Genomic DNA, 19,069 nt, shown 5'->3' with positions numbered 1-19,069 from the left:
AAGAGCCTAAATGCTCATCAACTGATGAATGGATAATGAAGATGTGGTTTATGTATATACAACATGATACTACTTGGCAATGAGAAAGAATGAAATCTGGCCATTTGCAGCAACGTGGTTGGAACTGGAGGGTACTAGGCTAAGCGAAATAAGTCAGTCAGAGAAAGACAGATATCATATGTTTTCATTCATATGTCGATCTTGAGAAACATAACAGAAGACCATGGGAGAGGGGAATGGGGAAAAAAATTACAGAGAGGGAGGGAAGCAAGCCATAAGAGACTCTAAATACAGAGAAAAAAATGAGGGTTGATGGGGGATGGGGGATAGGAGAAAGTGGGTGATGGGCATTTAGGAGGGCACTTGCTGAGATGAGCCAACAACACTGGGTGTTGTATGGAAGACAATTTGACAATAAATTATATTTAAAAAAAATAATAATCCATGCTAATCAGCAGCACATGGTGAGCAAGATCACTCTTTGGCACACATGCTTTGCTGGCAGGGGCAGGTGGTATGCACCTCATTTGGTCCTCCCACTACCTTCATATTGGTGGTTGTAGTCCTCCAGTGTTGCCCAGGGAGGACCACGACCACATGTGCCTACGTATTACCACAGCTGGAGCTCAAACTCAATGAAAATCCACTGTTAGGAAGCTCTAAAAAGGTTGCTTATATACTTCCACCTTTCCCAGTTGACAGACACTGTGTCTTCAGGTGGTATCACAGCTTTGGGACGGGTACCAATCATGCCACATTTTTGCAGAGATTCAACAGTATGATGCAAAAATCTCTGCAGAGATTCAAAAGTTCAAATACCTGTGTTCAGCTTCTCTTTATCCACTCCCTCTTTCTTTCCTTCTTTCTCTTTCTTTCTTTCTTTCTTTCTTTCTTTCTTTCTTTCTCTCTCTCTGTCTCATTCTCTCTCTCCCCACCCCCCCCCAAAAAATAAATCAACGTTAATAAAATAAATTTAAAAATGCCAAGACAGGAGAATTCATCCTAAAAGATAGAACAAGAAAAGTTAATGGCCACTGATCTCACTGAGACAGATATAATATTCATGTTCCAGAATTTAAAGCAATAATTACAATGATACCAGCTGGGCATGAGAAAAACATAGAAGACAGCAGGGAATTCCTTACCACAGAGATTAAAGACCTAAAAACTTGTCAAGCAAAAATGAAAAATGCATAACCAAGATTCGAAACGAACTGATTGTAATGACTATAAGGATGGAAGAAGCAGAGGAATGAATAAGTGATAGAGAACATAAAATTATGGAAAATCCTGAAGCTGAAAAGAAGAGGGAAAGAAAAATATTAGATCATGAATGTAGACTTAGGGAATTCAGTAACTCCATAAATTATAATAATATTCATATCATAGCAGCCTCAGAGGAAGAAGAGAAGGAAAGGGGAACAAAAGGTTTATTTGAGGAAATTATAGCTGAAAACTTCCTTAACCTGGGGAAGGAAAGAGATATCCAAATCTAGGAAGCACAGAGAACTTCCATAAAAATCAGCAAAAGCAAGCCAACACCAAGACATATCATAGTTGGGGTGCCTGGGTGGCTCAGTTGGTTAAGCATCCAACTCCTTTATTTCAGTTCAAGTGATGACCTCACAGTTTGTGAGATCAAACCCGCATGGGACTCTGCACTGACAGCCCAGAGCCTGCTTGGGTTTCTCTCTCCCTCTCTCTCTCTGCCCCTCCCCAGAGCTTGTGCTCGCTCTCTCTCTCTATCTCTATCTTTCTCTCTCAAAGGAAATAAATATTTAAAAAAATTAAAAACAAATATCATAGTCAAACTTGGAAAATATAAAGAAAAATCCTAAAAGCAGCAAGACAAAAGAATTCCTTATCTTACAAGAGAAGACAAAGAAAATTAGTAGCACAGCTCTCCATAAAAACTTGGCACCCCAGAAGGGAATGGCATGATATATTCAATGTGTTGAATGGAAAAAATATGCATCCACGAATACTCTATCCAGTATTCAGAACAAAAGGAGAGATAAAGAATTTCCCAAACAGAAAGTAAACGAGTTTCTGACCACTAAACCAGAGCTGCAAGATATATTAATGGGGGATTCTTTGAGTGGGAAAGAAAGACAAAAGGCAATAAATACTAGTAAGGACCAGAGAAAATTTTCAGATACAACAGTGTAGCATGTAGTAAAATGGCACTAAATTTATATCTATCAGTAATCACTCTGAATGTAAATTGACTAAATGCTCCAGTCAAAAGAAATAGGGTGTCACACTGAATTAAAAACAACAACAGCAAAAACAAACCCATCTTTATGCTGCCTATAAGAGACTCATTTTAGACCTAAAGAAACCTGCAGATTGAAAACCATCCATTATGCAAACAGAAGTTACAAGAAAGCCAGAGTAGCAATACTTATATCAGAAAAACAAAGACTGTAAGAAGAGATGAAGAAGGGCTCTATACCATAACAAAAGGGTCTATCCAACAAAAGATCTAACAATTATAAATATTTATGCCCCCAAGTTGGAAACTCCAAAATATATAAAACAATTAATAACAGACATAAATAACACATTGATTATAATACAATAATACTAGAGGACTTTAATACCCCACTTAGATCAATGGACAGATCATCCAAGCAGAAAATCAACAAGGAAACAATAACTTTCAGTGACACACTGGAACATATGGACTTAAACAGATGCATTCAGAACATTTTATCAAAAAGCAGCAGAATCACATTCTTTTTGAGCACACATTGGACATTCTCCAATATAGATGACATACTAGGTCACAAATCAGACCTCAACAAGTACAAAAGGATTGAGATCATACCATTCATATTTTCAGACCACAATGCTATGAAACTTGAAGTCAACCATAAGAAAAAATTTTGAAAGACCACAAATACATGGAGGTCAAAGAACATCTTGCTAAAGAATCAATGGGCCAACCAGGAAATTAAGGACAAAAATTTGAGCAAGTTTATTCATTTATTTTGAGAGACAGAAGGCTCATGCATGTGTATGTGTGTGACCAAGTGGAGGAAGAGCAGAGAGAGAGGGAAAGAGAAAATCCCAAGCAGGCTCTGCACTGTCAGCACACAGCCTAATGCAGGGCTCGATCTCATGAACCATGAGAAAATGACCTAAGCTAAAATCAAGAGTTGGACGATTAACTGACTGAGCCACAAAGACACCCCAAAAAAGGAATTCTACAAATACATAGAAACAAATGAAAATGAAAGCATCATGGCCCCAAAACTTTGGGATGCAGCACAAGCAGACATATGATGTAAGTATATGCACAGGTCTACTTCAAGAAGCAAGAAAAATCTCACATATGCAGCCTAAGTTTATGCCTAAAGAATCTAGAAAAAGAACAACAAATAAAGCCTAAAGCAAGCAGAAGAAAGTAAATAATAAAGATTAGAGCAGAAATAAATTATATAGAAACAAACAAAGAAACAATAAAAAACAGTAGAACTGATAATAACACCTGATTCTTTGAAAGTTAATAAAATTGATAAACCCAGATAAGTCCAGCCAGACTTATCAGAAAGAAAAGACAAAGGAATCAAATAAATAAAATCAGGAATGAGAAAGATCACAACCAACACCTCAGAAATAAAAACAATTATAAGAGAATATTATGAAAAATCATATGCCAGCAAATTGGGCAATCTGGAAGAAATGGGTAAGTTCCTAGAAACTCACAAACTACCAAAACTGAATCAGAAATAGAAAACTTGAACATACTCATTACCAACAATGAAATTGAAACAGTAACCAAAAATCTCCCAACAAACAAAAGTCCAGGGTCAGATGGCTTCACAGGGGGATTTCTACCAAACATTTATAGAAGAGTTAATACTTGTTCTTCTTTCTTTTTTTTTAATATATGAAATTTACTGTCAAATTGGTTTCCATACAACACCCAGTGCTCATCCCAAAAGATGCCCTCTTCAATGCCCATCACCTACCCTTTCCTCCCTCCCACCTCACCATAAACCCTCAGTTTGTTCTCAGTTTTTAAGAGTCTCTTATGCTTTGGCTCTGTCCCACTCTAACCTCATTTTTTTTCCTTCCCCTCCCCCATGGGTTTCTGTTAAGTTTCTCAGGATCCACATAAGAGTGAAAACATATGGTATCTGTCTTTCTCTGTATGGCTTATTTCACTTAGCATCACACTCTCCAGTTCCATCCACGTTGCTACAAAGGGCCATATTTCGTTCTTTCTCATTGCCATGTAGTACTCCATTGTGTATATAAACCACAATTTCTTTATCCATTCATCAGTTGATGGACATTTAGGCTTTTTCCACAATTTGGCTATTGTTGAGAATGCTGCTATAAACATTGGGGTACAAGTGCCCCTATACATCAGTACTCCTGTATCCCTTGGGTAAATTCCTAGCAGTGCTACTGCTGGGTCATAGGGTAGGTCTATTTTTAATTTAATTTTTTGAGGAACCTCCACACTGTTTTCCAGAGGGGCTGCACCAGTTTTCATTCCCACCAACAGTGCAAGAGGGTTCCTGTTTCTCCACATCCTCGCCAGCATCTATAGTCTCCTGATTTGTTCATTTTGGCCACTCTGACTGGCGTGAGGTGATATCTGAGTGTGGTTTTGATTTGTATTTCCCTGATGAGGAGTGACGTTGAGCATCTTTCATGTGCCTGTTGGCCATCTGGATGTCTTCTTTAGAGAAGTGTCAATTCATGTTTTCTGCCCATTTCTTCACTGGATTATTTGTTTTGTGGTGTGGAGCTTGGTGAGCTCTTTATAGATTTTGGATACTAGCCCTTTGTCCGATATGTCATTTGCAAATATCTTTTCCCATTCTGTCGGTTGCCTTTTAGTTTTGTTGGTTGTTTCCTTTACAGTGCAGAAGCTTTTTATCTTCATGAGGTCCCAATAGTTCATTTTTGCTTTCATTCCCTTGCCTTTGGGGATGTGTCAAGTAAGAAATTGCTGTGGCTGAGGTCAGAGAGGTCTTTTCCTGCTTTCTCCTCTAGGGTTTTGATGGTTTCCTGTCTCACATTCAGGTCCTTTATCCATTTTGAGTTTATTTTTGTGAATGGTGTAAGAAAGTGGTCTAGTTTCATTCTTCTGCATGTTGCTGTCCAGTTCTCCCAGCACCATTTGTTAAAGAGACTGTCTTTTTTCCATTGGATATTCTTTCCTGCTTTGTCAAAGATGAGTTGGCCATACTTTTGTGGGTCTATTTTTGGGGTTTCTATTCTATTCCATTGGTCTATGTGTCTGTTTTTGTGCCAATACCATGCTGTCTTGATGATTACAGCTTTGTAGTAGAGGCTAAAGTCTGGGATTGTGATGCCTCCTGGTTTGGTCTTCTTCAAAATTACTTTGGCTATTCTGGGCCTTTTGTGGTTCCATATGAATTTTAGGATTGCTTGTTCTAGTTTCGAGAAGAATGCTGGCGCAATTTTGATTGGGATTGCATTGAATGTGTAGATAGCTTTGGGTAGTATTGGCATTTTAACAATATTTATTCTTCCAACCCATGAGCATGGAATGTTTTTCCATTTCTTTATATCTTCTTCAATTTCCATCATAAGCTTTCTATAGTTTTCAGCATACAGATCTTGTACATCTTTGGTTAGAGTTATTCCTAGGTATTTTATGCTTCTTGGTGCAATTGTGAATGGGATCAGTTTCTTTATTTGTCTTTCTGTTGCTTCATTATTAGTGTATAAGAATGCAACTGATTTCTGTACATTGATTTTGTATCCTGCGACTTTGCTGAATTCATGTATCAGTTCTAGCAGACTTTTGGTGGAGTCTATCGGATTTTCCATGTATAATATCTTGTCATCTGCAAAAAGTGAAAGCTTGACTTCATCTTTGCCAATTTGGATGCCTTTGATTTCCTTTTGTTGTCTGATTGCTGATGCACTTCCAACACTATGTTAAACAACAGCGGTGAGAGTGGGCATCCCTGTCGTGTTCCTGATCTCAGGGAAAAAGCTCTCAGTTTTTCCCCGTTGAGGATGATGTTAGCTGTGGGCTTTTCATAAATGGCTTTTATGATCTTTAAGTATGTTCCTTCTATCCCGACTTTCTCAAGGGTTTTTATTTAGAAACGATGCTGAATTTTGTCAAATGTTTTTTCTGCATCGATTGACAGGATCATATGGTTCTTATCTTTTCTTATATTAATGTGATGTATCACGTTGATTGATTTGGGAATGTTGAACCAGCTCTGCAACCCAGGAATGAATCCCACTTGGTCATGGTGAATAATTCTTTTTATATGGTGTTGAATTCGATTTGCTAGTATCTTATTGAGAATTTTTGCATCCATATTCATCAGGGATATTGGCCTGTAGTTCTCTTTTTTTACTGGGTCTCTGTCTGGTTTAGGAATCAAAGTAATACTGGCTTCATAGAATGAGTCTGGAAGTTTTCCTTCCCTTTCTATTTCTTGGAATAGCTTGAGAAGAATAGGTATTATCTCTGCTTTAAATGTCTGGTAGAACTCCCCTGGGAAGCCATCTGGTCCTGGACTCTTATTTGTTGGGAGACTTTTGAAAACTGATTCAATTTCTTCGTTGGTTATGGGTCTGTTCAAGCTTTCTATTTCCTCCTGATTGAGTTTTGGAAGCGTGTGGGTGTTTAGGAATTTGTCCATTTCTTCCAGGTTGTCCAATTTGTTGGCATATAATTTTTCATAGTATTCCCTGATAATTGTTTGTATCTCTGAGGCATTGGTTGTAATAATTCCATTTCCATTCATGATTTTATCTATTTGGGTCATCTCCCTTTTCTTTTTGAGAAGCCTGGCTAGAGGTTTGTCAATTTTGTTAATTTTTTCAAAAAACCAACTCTTGGTTTCGTTGATCTGCTCTACAGTTTTTTTAGATTCTATATTGTTTATTTCTGCTCTGATCTTTATGATTTCTCTTCTTCTGCTGGGTTTAGGCTGCCTTTGCTGTTCTGCTTCTATTTCCTTTAGGTGTGCTGTTAGATTTTGTATTTGGGATTTTTCTTGTTTCTTGAGATAGGCCTGGATTGCGATGTATTTTCCTCTCAGGACTGCCTTCGCTGCATCCCAAAGCATTTGGATTGTTGTATTTTCATTTTCGTTTGTTTCCATATATTTTTTAATTTCTTCTCTAATTGCCTGGTTGACCCACTCATTCTTTAGTAGGGTGTTCTTTAACTTCCATGCTTTTGGAGGTTTTCCAGAGTTTTCCCTGTGGTTGATTTCAAGCTTCATTGCATTGAGGTCTGAAAGTATGCATGGTATGATCTCAATTCTTGTATACTTATGAAAGGCTGTTTTGTGACCCAGTATATGATCTATCTTGGAGAATGTTCCATGTGCACTCGAGAAGAAAGTATATTCTGTTGCTTTGGGATGCAGAGTTCTAAATATATCTGTCAAGTCCATCTGATCCAATGTACCAGTCAGGGCCCTTGTGTCTTTATTGACCATGTGTCTAGATGATCTATCCATTGTTGTAAGTGGGATATTAAAGTCCCCTGCAATTACCACATTCTTGTCAATAAGGTTGCTTACGTTTGTGAGTAATTGTTTTATATATTTGGGGGCTCCCGTATTCGGCACATAACCATTTATAATTGTTAGTTCTTCTTGATGGATAGACCCTGTAATTATTATATAATGCCCTTCTTTATCTCTTGTTATAGCCTTTAATTAAAGTCTAGTTTGTCTGATATAAGTATGGCTACTCCAGCTCTCTTTTGACTTCCAGTAGCATGATAAATAGTTCTCCATCCCCTCACTTTCAATATGAAAGTGTCCTCAGGCATAAAATGAGTCTCTTGTAGACAGCAAATAGATGGGTCTTGTTTTTTTATCCATTCTGATACCCTATGTCTTATGGTTGGCGCATTTAATCCATTTACATTCAGTGTTATTATAGAGAGATATGGGTTTAGAGTCATTGTGATGTCTGTATGTTTTATGCTTGTAGCGATGTCTCTGGTACTTTGTCTCACAGGATCCCCCTTAGGATCTCTTGTAGGGCTGGTTTAGTGGTGATGAATTCCTTCAGTTTTTATTTGTTTGGGAAGACCTTTATCTCTCCTTCTATTCTAAATGACAGATTTGCTGGATAGAGGATTCTCGGCTGCATATTTTTTTCTGTTCATCACATTGAAGATTTCCTGCCATTCCTTTCCGGCCTGCCAAGTTTCAGTAGAGAGATCTGTCACGAGTCTTATAGGTCTCCTTTTATATAGAGAGCACGTTTATCCCTAGCTGCTTTCCGAATTTTCTCTTTATCCTTGTATTTTGCCTGTTTCAGTATGATATGTCGTGCAGATCGATTCAAGTTATGTCTGAAGGGTGTTCTCTGTGCCTCTTGGATTTCAATGCCTTTTTCCTTCCCCAGATCAGGGAAGTTCTCAGCTATTATTTCTTCAAGTGTACCTTCAGCACCTTTCCCTCTCTCTTCCTCCTCTGGAATACCAATTATGTGTATATTATTTCTCTTTAGTGCATCACTTAGTTCTCTAATTTTCCCCTCATACTCCTGGATTTGTTTATCTCTCTGTTTCTCAGCTTCTTCTTTTTCCATAATTTTACCTTCTAGTTCACCTATTCTCTCCTCTGCCTCTTCAATCTGAGCTGTGGTCATCTCTATTTTATTTTGCAGCTCATTAATAGCATTTTTTAGCTCCTCCTGGCTGTTCCTTAGTCCCTTGATCTCTGTAGCAAGAGATTCTCTGCTGTCTTCTATACTGTTTTCAAGCCCAGCGATTAATTTTATGACTATTATTCTAAATTCACTTTCTGTTATATTGTTTAAATCGTTTTTGATCAGTTCGTTAGCTGTCGTTATTTCCTGGAGATTCTTTTGAGGGGAATTCTTCCGTTTCGTCATTTTGGATAGTCCCTGGAGTGGTCAGAACTGCAGGGCACTTCCCCTGTGCTGTCTTGAATAACTTGCGTTGGTGGATGGGGCCGCAGTCAGACCTGATGTCTGCCCCCAGCCCACTCTGGGTCTACAGTCAGACTGGTGTGCACCTTCTCTTCCCCTCTCCTAAGGGCGGAATTCACTGTGGGGTGGCATGGCTCATCTGGGCTACTTGCACACTGCCAGGCTTGTGGTGCTGGGGATCTGGCGTGTTAGCTGGGGTAGATCGGCAAGGTGCACAGGGGCGGGAGGGGCAGGCTCAGCTCACTTATCCTTTGGAGATCCGCTTTGGGAGGGGCCCTGCAGCACTGGGAGTGAGTCAGACCTGCTGGAGGGATGGATCTGCAGAAGCACAGCATTGGGTGTTTGCGTGGTGCAAGCAAGTTTCATGAGGGGAACTGGTTCCCTTTGGGATTTTGGCTGGGGATGGGCGAGGGAGATGGTGCTAGTGAGCGCCTTTGTTCCCCGCCAAGCTGCACTCTGTCGTCTGGGGCTCAACAACTCTCCCTCCATTGTCCTCCAGCCCTCCCGCTCTCCAAGCAGATCTGTTAACTTATAACCTTCCAGATGTTAAGTCCCGCTTGCTGTCCGAACACACTCCATCTGGCCCCTCCGCTTTTGCAAGCCAGACTTGGGGGCTCTGCTTTGCCCTTGGGCTGCCCCTCCGCCCTGGCTCCCTCCCGCCAGTCCGTGTAGCATGCACCACCTCTCCACTCTTCCTACCCTCTTCCATGGGCCTCTTGTCTACATTTGGCTCTGGAGAATCCATTCTGCTAGTCTCTGGTGATTTTCTGGGTTATTTAGGTAGGTGTGGGTGGAATCCAACTGATCCGCAGGACGCAGTGAGCCCAGCGTCCTCCTATGCCGCCATCTTCCCAGAAGCCTCTCCAAGCAGTCAATACTTGTTCTTATTAAACTGTCCCCCAAAATAAAAATGGATGGAAAACTTCCAAACTCATTCTATGAGGCCAGATTTACCTTGATTCCAAAACCAGACAGTTCTCACTTCAGCAGCACATGTACAAAACCAGATAAAGACCCCACTAAAAAAGAGAATTACAGGCCAATATCCCTAATGATCATGGTTGCAAAAATTCTCTACAAGATACTAGCAAATTGAAGCCAACAGTACATTAGAAGAACCACTCACCACAATCAAGTGGGATTTAACCAGGGCTGCAAAGGTGGTTCAATATTTGCAAATCAATCAATGTGATATATTACATTACTAAAAGAAAGACAAGAATCATATGATCCCCACAATAGATCTAGAAAAAAGCATCTGATCAAGTATAACATCCTTCATGATAAAACCCCTCAACAAAGTAGGGATAGAGGGAACATAGCTCCACATTATAAAGGCATATATGAAAGACCCAAAGCTAATATAATCCTCAATGGTGAAAAACTGAGAGTTTTTCCTGTAAGGTCAGGAACAAGAAAGAGATCCACACTCACCATTGTTTTTTAACATAATACTAGAAGTCCTAGCCTCAGCAATGACAATAGAAAGAAATAAAATATATCTTATATGGCAAGGAAGAAGTCGAACTTTTATTATTTGCACATGACATGATTCTCTATAAGGAAAACTCAAAAGACTCCAGCAAACAACTGCTAGAGCTGATACATGAATTCTGCAAAGTCACAGGATATAAAATCCATGTACAGAAATCGATTGCATCTCTATATCCCAATAATGAAGCAGCAGAAAGAGAAACCAAGGATTTATCCCTTTACAATGGCACCAAGACCTATAAGATACCAAGAAATAAACCTAATCAAAGAGGTAAAGGATCTAAAAATATAGAACACTTATGAAAGAAATTGAAGATGATAGGAAGAAATATCTAAGCATTCTATGCTCATGGACTGGAAGAACAAAAATTGATGAAATGTCTATACTACCCAAAGCAATCTATACATAAATGCAATCCTTATCAAAATACCATGAGCAGTTTCCACAGAGGTACAACAAATGAACCAAAAATTTGAATGGAATGACAAAAGTCCCTGAATAGCTGAAGCAGTAATGAAAAAGAAAACAGAGTTGGAGGCATCATTATTCCAGTCTTCAAGTGGTATTACAAAGCTGTAGTGAGCACAAAAGTATCATATTGGCACAAAAACAGATACACATATCAATGGAATGGAATAGAAAACCCAGAAATGGACTCACAACTTTATTGTCAACTAATCTTCAACAAAGCAGGAAAGAATACCCACTGGGGAAGAAAAGACAATCTCTTCAACAATTGGTATTCAGAAAACTGGAAATCAACAAACAGAAGAATGAAATTGGACCTCTTTCATACACCATACACAAAAATAAGCTTGAAATTGGGGCGCCTGGGTGGCGCAGTCGGTTAAGCGTCCGACTTCAGCCAGGTCACGATCTCGCGGTCCGTGAGTTCGAGCCCCGCGTCAGGCTCTGGGCTGATGGCTCGGAGCCTGGAGCCTGTTTCCGATTCTGTGTCTCCCTCTCTCTCTGACCCTCCCCCGTTCATGCTCTGTCTCTCTCTGTCCGAAAAATAAATAAAAAACGTTGAAAAAAAAATTTTTTTTTTAAAAATAAGCTTGAAATGGACAAAAGACCTAAATCTGAGAACAAAAAAAAAAAAAAAGAAAATCCTAGAGAAGAACACAATAAGCAATATCTTTGACACAGCTGCAGCAACTATTTACTAGATACGTCTCTGAGAGTCAAGGAAAACAAAATCAAAATTCAACTATTGGGACTTCATCAAGATAAAATTTCTGCACAGTGGAGGAAACAATCAACAAAACAATCAACAAAATAGGAGAAGATATGTGTAAATGACATAGGATAAAGGGTTAGTATCCAAAGTTTATAAAGAATTTTCCAAACTCAACACCCAAAAAACAAATAATCCAGTTAAGAAATCGGCAGAAGACATGAATAGACATTTTCCCAAAGAAGACATCTGGATGGCTAAGAAACACATGAAAAGATGCTCAACATCACTCACCATCAGGATAATAAAAATCAAAACCACAATGAAATATCACATCATACCTGTCAGAATGGCTAAAATGCACAACACAGGAAACACAGATGTTGGTGAGAATACAGAAAAATGAGAACTCTCTTATATCCTTGGTGGGAATACAAACTGGGGAAGCCACTCTGGAAAATAGTATGAAGTCTCCTCAGAAAGTTAAAAATAGCACTACTCTAAGTTCCAGCAATTGTACTACTAGCATACAAAAATACAGAATCGAAGGTGTACACACATCCCAATGCTTATAGCAGCATTACAAACAATAGCAAAATTACATAAAGAGTTCAAGTATCCATTAACCTCTGAATAAATAAAGATGTGGTGTATGAATGTGTGTGTGTGTGTGTGTGTGTATATATACACACACACATACATATGTATATACATATATATGTGTGTGTGTATATATACCCTCTCCCCACACACACAATGTATTATTACTCAGCCATCAAAAAGAAGGAAATCTTGCCATTTGCAATGATGTGAATGGAGCTAGAGTGCATTATACTAAGCAAAATAAGTCAGTGAGAGAAAGAAACACAAATACCATATGATTTCACTCATATGGAAGCAAAACAGATGAATGTACGAGAAGGGAAAAAAGGGAATCAAATTATAAGAGAATCCTAACTATAGAGAACAAACAGGATTGATGGAGGGAGGTGGGTAGGGGATGGGTTCAATGGGTGATGTTACCAGGGAGGGCACTTGTGATGAGCACTAGTTGTTATGTCTAAGTGATGAATCACTAAATCCTGAAACTAATATTATACTATATGTTAACCAACTAGAATTGAAATAAAACTAGTTTTAGAAAAAATTGAAGCTAAAAAAATACACTAAAATACAAAGTTATCAAGTACTATTTATTCCAGGGATACAGGATGGTTCAACATCCACAAATCGGTGTGATGTGCCACATTAACAAAATGTGAAGCATCAAAACCTTATTGTCATTGCAATAAATGCAGAAAAAGCATTTGACAAAAGTGAACATCCATTCATGATATAAAGTCTCAACAAAACGGGTATGGAAGAAACATACCTCAGCTTACAAAGTGCCATTATGACAAGTTCACAGGATCATACCCAATGATAAACAACCAAAAGCTCTTCATCTAAGATCACAACCAGGATTAGAATGCCCATTCTCACTCATTTTATTGGAAATCATAGCAACAGAAATTAGGCTAGGAAAAGAAATAAAAGGGATCCAAGACAGAAAGGAAGAATAAAACTCTCTATTTGCAGATGATCATGATATTATATACAGGAAGACCTAAAGAGTCTACCAAAAACACTGTTAGAACTAATAAAAATTCAATTAAGTTGTTAAATTGCAGGATATGAAATAAGAATGCAAATATAAGTTGCATCTCTTTTCCTTTAAATTTGTTAAGTTTATTTTCATTTTTTTAAAGAGAGAGAGCGCATGCACATGTGTGAGTGGGGGAGGGGCAGAGAGAGAGGGAGAGAAAATCCCAAGCAGGCTCTGCACTTTCAGCACACAGCCCAGTGCAGGGCTGGAACCCACAAACGGTGAGATAATGACCTAGGCCAAAATCAAGAGTTGGATGCTGCCCAGGAGCCCTGTAAGTTTACTTTATGTATACTAACAACAAACTATCAGAGAAATTAAGAAACATCTCACTTATGATAGCATCAAAAAGAAAAAAATATGTAGGAATAAATTTATCCAAGGAGGTAAAAGACTTGTACATTGAAAACTAGAAGACGCTACTAGAAGAAATGTTAGAAATCACAAATAAATGAAAAAATATTCCATGCTCATGGATAAGAAGAAACAACATTGTTAAATTGTCCATACTGCACAAAGCGATCTACAGATTCAGTGCAATCCCTATCAATGCTACAATGTCATTTGTCACAGAAATAGAACAAACAGTCCTAAAATTTGTTTGTAAGCATACAAGACCCCAAATAGCTAAAGCAATTTTGAGAAAATAGAACAAAGCCTGAGGCATCAGACTTCTTGGTTTCAATTAATATTACCAAGTTATACTAACCAAAACACTATGATACTGGTATTAAAGGAAAAAAAGACAGGTTGACCAATGGAACAAAATAGAGATTGCAGATGTTAACCAACATCTGTATGGTCAATTAATTTATGGCAAAGGAGATGAGAATATATTATGGGGATAGGATAGACTCTTCAATAAATGGTGCTGGGAAAACTGGAGAGCCACATGCAAAAGAATGAAACTGAACCACTCTCTTACACCATACACAAAAGTTAACTCAGAACAGTTTAAAGATATGAATGTAAGACCTGGAAGCATAAAACTCTTAGAAGAAAGCAGAGGTATAAGACATTGGTCTTAGCAATGGTTTTGTTATGGGAGTGGGGATATGACACCAAAAACAAATTCAACAAAAACAAAAGTAGGCAAGTGGGAGAATATCAAACTAACAAGCTTCTGTACAGCAAACTATCAACAAAATGGAAAGGCAACCTATTAAAAGGGGAAATATTTGTAAATTGTTTATCAAATAAAGGGTCAATATCCAAAATATATCAAGAACTCATACAAGAAAATAACAAAAATAACAAAAATCCATTTAAAACATTGGCAAAGAATTTGAATAGCTGTGAAAGTATATACACACATAAATAGGTATATATGCATATATACACACACACATATATTAGCCTGATATGAGTGCTATAACAAAATAAGACCCATATACTTTGGGATTATTACACACTATGGTAATTAGTATAAGTTAATTTTCCTTCTCATGCACTTGGCTATTAAATGCAGCTCAACTATATGTCTGAAGTAGCTGCCTAAATGGTACATATTCCTGAGTCCTTTCCCAGCCACTTTAGCAATTTAGTGTTTGATAGGGTGTCTTCAATCTATCTACTTCAATATTTTCTCCATTTTCTTGTACAAATAAAAAATAACTTACAGCTATGTTGTAAAAGATCTCAATTCATAGAATATTCAATTCAGTTCACACTATAATATCTAATGCATCAAGTGTTTATCTCTGTATATACTACTAGTAAAAAGACAGAATTCCAATATTATACAAGTATCATTTCATTTGTTTGATTAGCTATTAGAATACAGAACTCACCAGATTTGGGGTATGTAATAATGAAGACATCACTTTCTCTGATTACAAAATCATCTAAATTTTCTATAAATCCAATATCAAGTTCTTCACGACCAAAATGATATCCTTTAAATTTGAATAAAAATGAGTCTGCATCTTCCATATTTCAGTTACCTACAAAAAACAGACAAAATTATTTGGAAGAAATGCAGTAAAATTTTATGCAGTCTTCCTTTCCATATTTTCAGTTGGTGGCTATATATATACATGCTGAGAGAAGAAGCTTATCTCTTGTTTTCTTCACAAACACTGACAACTTACTGGCTCTGGAAGCTACTATCCTAGATTCCAGACCTGTAGAGTTTGGTCTGATGCCCAGGAGCCAGGTGTTTATGGGCTAGGTCTTAGTTTTATGTGTGTGTGCTCCATTTCTGTAGGTACAGGGGAAATAGTGAAAAAATAATTATGTAATTGCAAAAAAAAATGCTCTTAATCAGAAATCATAGATAGATAATAGATGATAGATTAGATAGATAGATAGATAGATAGAATCACATATAGATAGATATCTCTAAAGCAGAAATCATATATACATTAGATAGATAGATAGATAGATAGATGATAGATAGATAGATGTAATCATAGAAAGATATTGGAAGAGACAGAGAGATTGAATATACAAAGTGGACTTGAATGGGCTTCAGAAACATTTGTCTCCCACTACTCCTTCAGCAGCTGAGTTTTTATCCCTCTGGAACTGTAGTACAATATTTTAGCTTCTAGCAGGCTTGTACAAGTTTTATTTATATACTTTCTGGGTGGGAGTTATGTATTCATAAGGTTTTTGGTAACTTTTAATTTGAACTTTGCTTTATTTCCTAACTTGCGACTTGCTTAGAGTAAATTGGGGTGGAACAGGCATGAATTAATAGACATGAATATATTCCAGAATGCCTGAGAAATTGCATGTGAGCAATTAAATTGTCCATAATGACCAATGGACAATGGCACAAAGTAAGTATGGAAGAAAACATTCAAATTATGGGTCATATGCTGAAAGTGCAAACCAAACTTTGTGAGTCATCATTGATGGGTATACTTTGCCTTTCATTATTATCTGTAGGTAGCCTTATGAAAAAATCTATTTTGATACTATGAACTCTGAGGTTTTATTTGACTTGGGGGTTCTTCCAGATGACTCTGAAGTGTCCTTTATTTCCATTTCCACAAAATAGTTAGTCATAGGAAGAGTTGAAAAAATAAGACCTTCAGAATCACACAATTTTCAAAGCAATTCCAGGAAGCCTGGGCCAAGGCTCATTTTAAGAAACAGGGAAGTAAGTAACTTAAAAAAATATTTTTGCAGTCACACTATTACTAGAAAAACTAGGAATGACAGCCTCTCTTATCAAAGGAGATTCATCACCTTCAACAAGTACAAAAAGATTGAGATACTACATGCATATTTTCAGACCACAATGCTATGAAACTTGAAATCAACCACAAGAAAAAATAAGGAAAGATAACAAATACTTGGAGACTAAAGGACATCCTACTAAAGAATGAATGGGTTAACCAAGAAATTAAAGAGGAAATTAAAAAGTATATGGAAACCAAAGTAAATGATAACACCACAACCCAAAACCTCTGGGATGCGGCAAAGGCAGTGTTAACAGGGAAGTATGTAGCATTCCAGCCTTCCTAAAAAGGAAGAAAGGACTCAGATACAAAATCTAACATTACACCTTAAAGAACTGGAAAGAGAACAGCAAATAAAACTCCAAACCAGCAGAAGACAGGAAATAATAAAGATTAGAGCAGAAATCAATGCTATTGAAACCAAAACCAAAACAAAAACAAAAACAACAAAAGAAACAAAAAACAAACAAAAAACAAAAACATGAGAACAGATCAATGAAACCCGAAGCTGGTTCTTTGAAAGAATTAACAAAATTGATAAATCCCCTAGCCAGTTTGATCAAAAAGAAAAAGAAAAGGACCCAAATAAATAAAATCAAGAATGAAAGAGGAGGGATCACAATCAACACAGCAAAAATACAAATAAGAGAATATTATGAGCAATTATACGCCAATAAAATTGGCAATCTGAAAGAAATGGACAAATTACTAAAAACATACTAACTACCAAAACTGAAACAGGAAGACATAGAAAATTTGAAAAGACCCATAACCAGTAAAGAAATAGAATTAGTAATCAAAACTCCACAAAACACAAGAGTCCAGGGCCAGATGGCTTTCCAGGGGAATTCTACAAAGGAGATTCATGAAAGCTGCAAATTAGTTGTAAGCATCAATAAGAATTCACATCCAGGGAAGGAAGTGGGGGACCAGAGAGGGAAGGGTGGAGGAAGAGAGAGGAGGTAAGTTATTCTGTCACTAGAGTTATTTAAGGTGTCTCCTCTTTGCCATCCTGTGTTCAAAGAAACAACCTAATTTACACATCCATACCCATTGGGCTCTAATGTTAACTTCCATTATAAAGAAGCAGTGGCTCCCTAAGAGTAGTCAATTCCACGTCTTGGGATCAAAACAATAACAATGAGCTTGTAACATCTTGATCTTTTCATGAAGTAAACATAATTCTACCATCATACTCTACTCATATTAGATCCTAGTATATTTTTACTACTATCATGGTGAATTGTACCTTTCTTTCATATATGTGCTTAAATATCTAAATAAGTACTTGGAAACATGTATTGGCTCAATTTATTGAAAATCAGAGCAAAGAGTTATAGTATATTTTTGTTCCATATATAAGAGCTGATAACTTGGCCTACTGTTTGATATAATCACCAAACACCTAAAACAGCATAACTAGTACAGTTCAGAGAAGTGAGGGGGGGGGCAGAGGAAGTCACCCCTAAAAACACCAATTTGGCGGGTGGAATTTTTTATTTTGCTGAGAGCAATTAAGGCCGCCCAGACTCACAAAAGCTTTTTACATTTTCCTTAACTGCCTAAAAGAATTTAGATACCGGCCTGTACCACAAAGAGAGTTACTACCACATATAACTTTTTATTTCTGAAAGACTCTAACCACATGGCAGGACACACTTCTGTTTATCCAACATGTGTTCTTTGCATTTCCTGTGATTTCCCTTTCTCAACCCTTTCACCTGCTTCTCCTTAGCTCAGGATGGCAAATAAACCTCACTTGCGATACTGTCTTTGACTCTTCATGCTTTGTGGGTCTCCCATACATATGTCATTACATTTTTCTCCTATTAATCTGTCTTATGTCAATTTAATTATCATAACAATCAAAGAACCTAGAAAGGAAAAGTGAAAAGATTTTCACCCCCATCAAGAATGAAACTACTCACCAATAGTTTGTTCATTCAAATTAAGTGTTAAATTCTAATATAAATGCCAGTGAGAAGAATAATTGTGTTGCTGCTGATAAAGACACAAAGACTAAAATTTCCACAAAGAGATTTAAGGATTCACCCATTAGCAGAACTCCCAGAATCAATAACCCATTAAGAAGGAAGGATTAGGCTGATGCTAACCAGCAGATCATCCAAATGACTGGGGGGAAGCCCTGATGCATTTACTACAAATAACGGACGGTAAATGGTTCAAGCAGGTCAGTGCTACTCAGAGCTGCTGGGCATGGTTCAAAATCTCTGCTTTCGAGTGATACCAGAAAATAAAGATGTATTTTCTTGCTGTCCCATTCATGATACTCTAATGGCCATAGTCCGGAGTACAATGGATTGAGTTGCCTCTACTTCAATAGCACTACTATTGGTGTCTTTAAGTCTTTGTGTTGTTTCTTATGAAACAAAATTGAGAATATGAGTAGTGTGAACAATTGAGAAGTTGAGACAAGAAATCCACATCTGCAAGAAGTAAATACATTTATTTTGAAGGATTAGGGACTTTCCATAATTCTACAATTTGCTTGACACAAATGTAATACTCATGTAACTACCAATCACCGTTTACCTGCCATTATTCCCCTCAGTTTTGTCACTGTTGAGTGAGTGGTGAGGTCTTCATACCACATAGGGATGTGGTATCACAGAGGG

General features: G+C 37.4%; 1 protein-coding gene across 1 annotated transcript in view; it reads right to left on the bottom strand.

Annotated features, from left to right (window-relative positions):
* The window catches only part of LOC122219143 (amine sulfotransferase-like), a 41,945-nt gene extending 22,876 nt beyond the window's left edge, over positions 1-19,069 (bottom strand). The window contains exons 1-2 of the mRNA XM_042937381.1: positions 18,987-19,069; positions 15,036-15,188 (exon numbers count right to left, since the gene is read on the bottom strand). Coding sequence (XP_042793315.1) covers positions 15,036-15,177 — 142 coding nt within the window. The 5' untranslated portion in view covers positions 15,178-15,188; positions 18,987-19,069. The remainder of the gene's footprint in view (positions 1-15,035; positions 15,189-18,986) is intronic.

Source organism: Panthera leo, chromosome B2, assembly GCF_018350215.1.
Source record: "Panthera leo isolate Ple1 chromosome B2, P.leo_Ple1_pat1.1, whole genome shotgun sequence".
Classification (NCBI taxonomy): Eukaryota; Metazoa; Chordata; class Mammalia; order Carnivora; family Felidae; genus Panthera; species Panthera leo.
Note: the sequence above shows the minus strand (reverse complement) of the source record. Positions and strands in the feature narration are given on the sequence as shown.